Source organism: Microtus pennsylvanicus, chromosome 6 (genome assembly GCF_037038515.1).
Source record: "Microtus pennsylvanicus isolate mMicPen1 chromosome 6, mMicPen1.hap1, whole genome shotgun sequence".
Taxonomy (NCBI): Eukaryota; Metazoa; Chordata; class Mammalia; order Rodentia; family Cricetidae; genus Microtus; species Microtus pennsylvanicus.
This window is the reverse complement of record NC_134584.1, coordinates 41,026,465-41,035,700: the sequence shown is the minus strand read 5'-3', so window position 1 is coordinate 41,035,700 and position 9,236 is coordinate 41,026,465. Positions and strand designations below refer to the sequence as shown.

General features: G+C 47.0%; 1 protein-coding gene across 1 annotated transcript; it reads left to right on the top strand.

Moving 5' to 3' along the window:
* The first annotated feature begins 2,847 nt into the window (after positions 1–2,847).
* Plk2 (polo like kinase 2) lies at positions 2,848–8,633 on the top strand. Its single transcript, XM_075976078.1, has 14 exons — positions 2,848–3,248; positions 3,825–3,932; positions 4,085–4,201; positions 4,400–4,529; positions 4,724–4,811; positions 5,226–5,321; positions 5,424–5,622; positions 5,712–5,859; positions 6,181–6,278; positions 6,534–6,663; positions 6,879–7,119; positions 7,236–7,365; positions 7,612–7,722; positions 7,855–8,633. The coding sequence occupies exons 1-14, from the start codon at positions 2,988–2,990 to the stop codon at positions 8,044–8,046; spliced, it is 2,049 nt and encodes a 682-aa protein (XP_075832193.1). The 5' UTR covers positions 2,848–2,987; the 3' UTR covers positions 8,047–8,633.
* Positions 8,634–9,236: the final 603 nt, after the last annotated feature.

Below are 9,236 nucleotides of genomic sequence, written 5' to 3'. Positions count from 1 at the left end.
TTAAGTGTGGGAAAGATTGCTTTGATTCTAATCTCCATGTGCTAAACAGTCTCATCCCCCATTATTAGCCTTTTGCTCTACTTCTTTGATAAGTTTGTCTAATTCACTTAGCAGTTTTCTTGCTACAAAGTTCATCCTAAGGCTGCAAAGCAAAGGTTGTTTTCTCCTCCTTGTTTAAAGGTGATTTTGGCTTTTTGATCTTTTAAAGTTGATACCAGTTTATCAGGGTTTTTTTTTTTTTTTTGTCACCAGAGCCCCACTGGGATTTTGGCATTAAAATTGACATTCAGACCATTGATCTACCTAGAAATGTTTTGGAATTAGAGATTCATCACTAGTGGAAAGCAGTTTTTGTTGCTGTATGTACTACTGTTTTGATTCTGTCCACAGGGTGGCACTAGAACAAAGAAAATCGTATTGTCCAATTGGTAAGGAGAACCCTGGCACTCAGCATTGGTATTTTATTAAATGCCTGCATAATTTTTGAAAGGCAGAACTGAATGTCACGTGGGATGGTCAGCAGTCTACCAAATACTAAAGTATCCCCAATTAAAAAAAAAGATTTAACACTGTATGTTACAAATTGAAATTTTAAAGTCTTATCCATCGGGTTCTTCAGTCTTTTAATCATAAGACATGCACACACAGGTGAACACACACAAGGATTAGTGCCAAACTAAGCCTGAGAAAGAAGGGCCATCTCCTCCAAACCAACAGGCTCATTCCGTTGCTTTGCACAGGGCTGGAGGGCAAAGGTCATACCAAGTTTATGAACAAAGGTGGTGGGAGTGTGGGGGTTGTGTGATTCTTCTATTCCACTTCCAGCCCCGCCTCTTATTCAAGCCTGGGATAATCCTGGGTTAAAGTCTACTGTCCCTTGTGAAAAACATGCCTGGGCTTGCAGTGACGGAAAGCATTGAAAGGGAAAGTGACCGGACAGAGACTCTGCAGGGCTGAGGCGACTTCCTCTGTGAGCTGCTGTTAGAACAGGGGATGAGGTAAATGCCTGTACCTGGTGATTGACACCCGAGTTCCCAATGCTTGATAGTGGTCTGGAGAAAGACTTAGTGTTTCTAAGTGTCACTGGGTGCTATACAAAATAACTACTAATGAACCAAGTTACCGGAGACAAAAGGATGGACATGTAGTTGACCTGACATAACTTGATGGTTCTATGAAAAATTCATTGGTAATAGCACTTACATTGTCTAGGATTCAGTTTCCTCACCTGTAGGGTGGGGAAGACGTAGATTAGACCACATCACTTCAATACGTGACCAGAATATGTCACCATAAATATACCTCTGAGTCAGGATAATTTTGAGCCAAGTGAAAAAGTACTTAGCCACAGAAGCCCTGAAAATGGCATACTGCTCTTTTGTTTGTAAGGAATGAAAAATGACATTTATTAGAAGAAATCTCAATTCCTAAGAATGTCTCCTGTACTAGAAAAAAAAATGACGATTTTTATCAGTGGAAAATAATCCTCACCCCTGTTCCTGATTGCCTTCTCGTTCTCTACACTCTTTCTGGCTTAAAATAGCATTCGAACCTCAATTCTAAGCCACCTCTAAGGGCACCCATTTCGCCGTTTATCTTCCGTGTATTTGAATAATCGTTTGTTTCTGAGGTTAATCTGCCCTGCTTGAGGAACCACAAGTATCATTTAGAAAGGTAGGAAGAAATATTATTTTCCCTCCCCTAACACAGCAGTATTTTCCATTCAGGTTTGTATTAAGATGACACAGGCATTTCAATAGCTAGTAGTATTTAATACACACATTAACAATACTGAACACTACACTCCATGAGCGCCCGCAACATGGCCATCGGAACAAGAAAAATGGGTCTGCCTCTGCGTTGTTAGAACTGAACAGTAAATTCTGAGCGTATTGACAGCCACTCAGTTGCCTGTATTCGCGCCCCCCCACCCCCCCTTCACCCCACTGGGAGGGCTTGGTTTGACTCTGCATACTAGGACAATGACATCGCTTCTCTTAGTGAGCCATTTGATCCACGCAATTTGAATCACCCACTTGGAACAAGAAGTCATAAGTGACTTCAATTGTAAAATTATAATTAGCAACGGGGCACACTTTTCAGCGCCACTGTCAAAGCCCATACTGTTGCTAACCACGGCCCACTCAAACCATTAAATCGCTTTTCTGAAAAATCCCACAGGATGGCGCTCTTGCTTTCCGATGGTTAGATTGGCAGCGTACCAAACCTTCGCTGGGCTTCAGGCCCGGGTCCAAGGTTAAAGACCTGACCTTTGACAGGGGGTCACTTATTAGGCGCTGGGAAGAGGCGGCAGGGGCTCAGATGCTTTCACACTACCGCAGGTCACCCCGATCTGCGACCGGGAGTGTGCTTCGTTCCTCAGCGGCTCTGACTCAGCCGGGTGCCCGGTTCCGCGCGCCCAGGCACTCAGCCGCCGGGTCCACGGAGCCCTAGACAGGCGCGAAGGAGCCCGCTGTGGCGGCGGTGGCTCCGAAGCGCTCCGTGGCTCGCTGGGTGACACCGGTGTCCCGTCGCGGGGTGGTCAGGAGGGCGGTGAGGGGGCGGTGCCAACCCTGCGACTCCCCCGATCATCACCCAGCATCCTTGCCCAACCAGAGACCCGACAGGGCGTCCACCCTTGGGTTTCTGTTTTCCACCTCCAAGGTCAGGGTGTGCAAAGAACCGGGGTCACTTTCGCGCTCTGCCACCTCCAAGCCGGGTCGAAGCCACGCGGCCAACTCGTACCTATCCAAGGCTCTAGCTCCAAAACCGGAGGGCGGGGCGTCCTCCTTGACGTCACGAGACCCCGCCCCTCCCAGCCGGGGGGAATAAAAAGGGTTCACGGCTCGCTCTCGCTCGCACAAGCGGAGCTGGACAGCAGAATAGTCGGTCGGCTGAGGGACCAGGGACTTGAGAACCAGAGCTAGCCCGGACGCGTGTCCGTGCCTCGGAGGTGGCAGCAGGCAGTATCGGGTGGCCGGGCCACGATGGAACTCCTGCGGACTATCACCTACCAGCCCGCCGCTGGCACCAAGATGTGCGAGCAGGCGCTGGGCAAAGCTTGCGGCGGGGACTCGAAGAAGAAGCGACCTCAGCAGCCTTCTGAAGACGGGCAGCCCCAGACCCAGGTGACCCAGGCGGCACCACACCACCATCATCACCACTCTCATTCGGGACCCGAGATCTCGCGGATTATTGTCGACCCCACGACGGGGAAGCGCTACTGCCGGGGCAAAGTGCTGGGCAAGGTGAGGAGCTGCCGGCCGGCGTCCAGCCCGCGGCCAGCGGCGGAGTGGGAGGGCGGGATGCCAGGGCAAGTAGAGCAGACGGGGACCCTGAGCTCGCGCTTCTCGTTCACCCAGATGTCTGCTCCTCCGCGCGACGTGGGTCCCTCACCTGCCCTTCTGGGCTTCTGTGCGCCGACAGCGCTGGGGATCGGGCTTTGCATCCTCAGCCTAGGCTTTGCTCCTAAGTCTACGAAGGAGGGACTGAGAGCGTTCTAAGTTAGCCCCAGCTCTAGCCACCTGATCCCTTGGGAATTCGACTGTCAAATTTCTTTAGAGACAATTTTTCCACCTTTCCCCCTTCCACTCCCCTCTCCGTAGAGCTCTTCTTTGTAAAAGGGAGACTAGTAACTGGCCAGGTTTCCAGGAATGTATTTCCCTTCCCGAAGGGACCATTTTACAAACCAAAATGCATCCCTTTGCCCACCCCTCTCTGTTCCCAATTTTTGCTTTTTCTTTCCATTTATGTATTCATTTATTTTAAACGTTGGCCCTCCATTTTCTTCGGCTCAAATCCATCTCGGCTTTGTTTCCTCTCAGGGTGGCTTTGCAAAGTGTTACGAAATGACAGATCTGACAAACAACAAAGTCTACGCTGCAAAAATTATTCCTCACAGCCGAGTAGCTAAACCTCATCAAAGGGAAAAGGTGTGTATGACTGTTGAGCGAAGTATTTTCTTTGTGTGCAGGGATGGCCCTTCCCTGTTAGAAAAATGTCTCCTGCATGTGTAAGCCCCGCCTTTCCAGAGAGGATGGGAGGCTCATAAGCCTTATTTTGCTATTCCTTTTTCTTTTCTTAGATTGACAAAGAAATCGAGCTTCACAGAATCCTGCATCATAAGCACGTAGTGCAGTTTTACCACTACTTTGAAGACAAAGAAAATATTTACATTCTCTTGGAATACTGCAGCAGACGGGTAAGGGCTAACTCCCGGGTCAGTGCACTCTCCAACAGAAAGCTGATGTGGTGTTTGGAACACATTTTAGCTGGGGTTTTAGCCGGGACAGCTCATTCTCCCACCGTGTCAACCGGCACCACTAGTCTGGGCAAAGGGAAACCTGATTTGGCTAACAGTTTGACATTCTCTCCCCCCCCCCCCCCCTTCTCTTCCTAGTCCATGGCTCACATCTTGAAGGCAAGAAAGGTGTTGACAGAGCCAGAAGTCCGATACTACCTCAGGCAGATTGTGTCGGGACTCAAGTACCTCCACGAGCAAGAAATCCTGCACAGAGATCTCAAACTAGGTAAGCCCTCCACTGCAGAAGCTGGGGAAGCTGGGGGGGGGGGGTGTTAGATGTCGGTTTTTCCTCCCATCCTCCCTGAGTGTTCTTAATTGGGATCCAGTCTTTTGAATGGGTGACACTTTAGTGGAGGATGCTGGGCTCCAAAGAAACTCCATTCCAAGGGAGTTCACAATTCATTTTTTTTTGTCTCCTAGGGAACTTTTTTATTAACGAAGCCATGGAACTGAAGGTTGGCGACTTTGGCTTGGCAGCCAGACTGGAACCATTGGAACACAGAAGGAGGTAAGAGTCATGTCCTACCTGGGTTTCGTGGAGACCAAATACACCTTTATTACCTCCGATTTGTTACTTCATAGAAAGTTCACACTAAAACCTGTAAAACCATGGTTGTGTTGCTTAAACAAATGTCCACTATGAACGCGGGTGACTTACACCTCAACACTGATTATTCAGATATCAGATGTTTTATTTTGCCTGAAATATATAAATCATCTGGTCTCAGTTGGTTAAAAACACTTGGTCCTACGAGCTGACCAAAATTGTACACTCATTAAAAACTTATCAAAGGAAACGTGATCAAATCAAAACACAGCATAAAACTTCAAGGTTTTATTTTCCATTGAGTCACCCCCAGAGAAATAAGTTTAATGAATGCAATGGTTCCTAATGAGATCTTGCTATCTTCTGTCTTTTCAGAACAATATGTGGTACCCCCAATTATCTCTCTCCTGAAGTCCTCAACAAACAAGGACATGGTTGTGAATCAGACATCTGGGCCTTAGGCTGTGTGATGTAAGTAAATGGCAGAGTGCCTAAAAAGCGAATTTGACCCGGTCACGAGGCTCAGAAAGTTCCTTTTAGACCGTTCCTGAAGATGTGTTTCTGCGTACCCAGGTACACGATGCTGCTAGGAAGGCCGCCATTCGAAACCACAAACCTGAAGGAAACGTACAGGTGCATAAGGGAAGCGAGGTATACGATGCCATCTTCATTACTGGCCCCAGCTAAGCACTTAATAGCTAGCATGCTGTCCAAAAACCCAGAGGACCGCCCCAGTTTGGATGACATCATTCGGCATGACTTCTTCCTGCAGGTCAGTGCCCTCTCTGACCTCTCTTTGAAATGGCCTGCCGTTGCCCTGATTGTTGAAGAGGTTTCTGAAGTTCTCTTCTGATTCCACAGGGCTTCACTCCGGACAGGCTTTCTTCTAGCTGCTGCCATACAGTTCCAGACTTCCACTTATCCAGCCCGGCCAAGAATTTCTTTAAGAAAGCTGCTGCTGCTCTTTTTGGTGGCAAGAAAGACAAAGCAAGATATAACGACACACACAGTAAGTGTTAAGACTCCTCTTCCCTTCCTGTACCCATGATTACCCTTGAATTTGATGACCGGGCTGAGGCTTTACCACTGGCTTCATTTCACCGGTACATTTGTACCTTGCTGACTTTGACACTAGCAGCGTAATAAATACGCACCTAGGACTGACAGCTTTTGTTTGCTGAACACTGAAGTGTGCTGTGTGTGTAACTGCCGGTGATGGCAATGATGAAAAGCTGGTTTTGCTGTGGATGCCCAGAAGACACAGAGCTAGCTCTGTTCCATCCTCACTGGGGTAGATTAACAATGTACCATTCTTTTCCTCAATTTACAGATAAAGTGTCCAAAGAAGACGAAGATATTTACAAGCTTAGGCATGATTTGAAAAAGACTTCAATAACCCAGCAACCCAGCAAACACAGAACGGATGAGGTATGTTGGGGAAGAACACAAGCATGTAGACATTTTAGGTCATTAGTCCCATTCTCGGGCCATCAGCATTTTGATGATGATTGGGGCTGAAGCCATGCTGCCGGTCTGGAGACTACAGTAGCTTTGCTCTGGGCTTATGGGCCGTTGCTTTCGGATAAGCTTTTCCAGTAATTAGCATAATCTCATTGTAACCTGAAGTTTCAAATATAGACTTAGTTCCTTGACTCATCGCATGGTTCTTCTTGTCCTTTGAAGGAGCTGCAGCCGCCTACCACTACAGTTGCCAGATCCGGAACCTCCGCAGTGGAAAACAAGCAGCAGATCGGGGATACGATCCGGATGATAGTCAGAGGGACGCTTGGCAGCTGCAGCAGCAGCAGTGAATGTAAGCAGTTGAAACCAGAAATCCTAAGACTAGTCCTGTACGCTAAGTAACCATACAATTTAATAATCATTTAACACAGAAGCAAACTTATAGAATTGGAGAAAAGACACTGAGCAACCTTTATTTCTGTGTCTTTCGAATTAGTGTAGGGAAACACCAGGACCTGTGGTTTTGGTGTAAACAATGCCGTCATTTCCGTCTCTGTGACTTCCCAGGCCTTGAAGACAGCACCATGGGAAGTGTTGCAGACACAGTGGCAAGAGTCCTTCGGGGATGTCTAGAAAATATGCCGGAAGCAGACTGTATCCCCAAAGAGCAGCTGAGCGCGTCCTTTCAGTGGGTCACCAAATGGGTCGATTACTCCAACAAATACGGCTTCGGGTACCAGCTCTCGGACCACACTGTTGGAGTCCTTTTCAACAATGGCGCCCACATGAGCCTCCTTCCAGACAAAAAGTAAGCACATCTGATTAATGCAGTCTGACACGACTCTGCTATCGCGCTAATGAAATCTGGAAACGGTGATTAATTGCTTCTCATTTTTCTCTTCTATCCTTCCCCAATTTATATAGAACGGTCCACTATTACGCAGAACTTGGCCAGTGTTCTGTTTTCCCGGCAACAGATGCCCCCGAACAATTCATTAGTCAAGTGACGGTGCTGAAATACTTCTCTCACTATATGGAGGAGAACCTCATGGATGTAAGTACCACGGCTTTAGAGACAAGATACTGGACGCAGCCTAGAGTTGGTAGCATCTGCATTACTTTGAAGTGTGTTTAGTTCAAATTCTCATGTCTTATCTTAGATGCAGTGAATCAGGGTCTCTGTGGGGCAGAGCCAGGAATCTGGAGGCCACTCCAAGGCTTCAGAGTTTGAGAGGCACCGTGTGATGCCCACATGGTACAGTTTCACAGGCACTAACTGTCTTCTTCTGACTTCTTCCAGGGTGGCGATCTCCCTAGTGTTACTGATATTCGAAGACCGCGGCTCTACCTCCTTCAGTGGTTAAAGTCTGATAAAGCCTTAATGATGCTATTCAATGATGGCACATTTCAGGTAACTGAGCCTTTCGTGGAGGCACATGTCCTAAAACCTAGGTCTACCTAGCTGATTTCATTTTTGGCAGAACTTTTATTACTTCTTGAGTATTTAAGCAAGTCCTAATGTCCGTGTTTATTTTTTTTAAAGGTGAATTTCTACCATGATCATACGAAAATAATCATCTGTAACCAAAATGAAGAATACCTGCTCACGTACATCAATGAGGACAGGATATCTACAACCTTCAGACTGACGACGCTGTTGATGTCTGGCTGTTCGTTAGAACTAAAACATCGGATGGAATACGCCCTGAACATGCTCTTACAGAGGTGTAACTGAAAACCTTTTCGAGTGGACCCTATGGGACTCCTTTCCACTGTGAGTTCAACAGGGAAGCCAGCGGCAGGACATAGAGCACGTCAACAAAGATGGACGGGGGTGGTACGACGACAGATCCTCAGTGGCCTGCTGGACTGCTGGAACCAGGCCAGCGTAAGGTGTACAGTGGACTGTGGACAATCCGAGGGTGGAGAAGGCAGTTTTCCTGAAGTACCTGCCGCTAAAAGGTTTATCGGACAATTTTGCAGAAAGATGCATTGACTCTTAAGTTCTCTGTGTGGAGAGTACTTTCAGCCTGAGGACTTGGAACTGTGAATATACTTCCTGAAGGGGAGGGAGAAGGGAGGGTGCTCCCTTGTTGTTTAAAGGCTACAATCAGAGCCGCTTTTGGCTGCTTAACTGTGAACTATGGCCATATATAATTTTTTTTTGGTTATTTTTGAATACACTTGTGGCTGGAAAAGTGCATTCCTTGTTAATAAACATTTTATTTATTACAGCCCCAAGAGCAGTATTTATTATGAAGATGTTCTTTTTTTTATGTTGACCATTTTGAACTCTTGGCAATAAAGAGTATGAAAAGAGAAGTTGTGGTCTCCTCTCCTTTCTCCTGCGCAACACTGCACCAGTGCAGCCTTTGAGCATGGGTTCCTGACATGCCAACACACATCACAAACTAGGAAGGTCTTCGTAGTTCCTAGTGACACCTTCTAGAAAAGCACTCTTTATAATCATAGTTCCAACTATGGACTTTCTGCGAGGACCCAACTTGAGGAGAGTATGACAGGGCTATCACTTTTTAACACCCCCCCTCCCTGCATCCTCCTTCCTCCTGCTAAATCCCAAACCACTTTTTCTCTAAAGTAACACCTCAAAAAATCATTTAACTTAGAACCAAAAAGAGGGATCCTGTGCAAACAGACCTCTCATTACTAAGTCAGCAGGTTCAGGGGGTTTACCTTAATATGGACAGAACTATGCATTATAATGCATGTGCCACTTAAATGTATTACTCAGCCTTAGCTTGCCTAAACACTTCCAGTGCCGCTGGCAGTACTGGTTCATAAGCCAGGAGTCGGAAATGTTTTGTTAATAAGTCACGATTTTCTTCTGGTGCATGGGGGTTGAGAAGACACCTGTGAACCAAGCTATGGCTTGGGTCCATCTTTTGGCCTACTAGCTTATCAAAG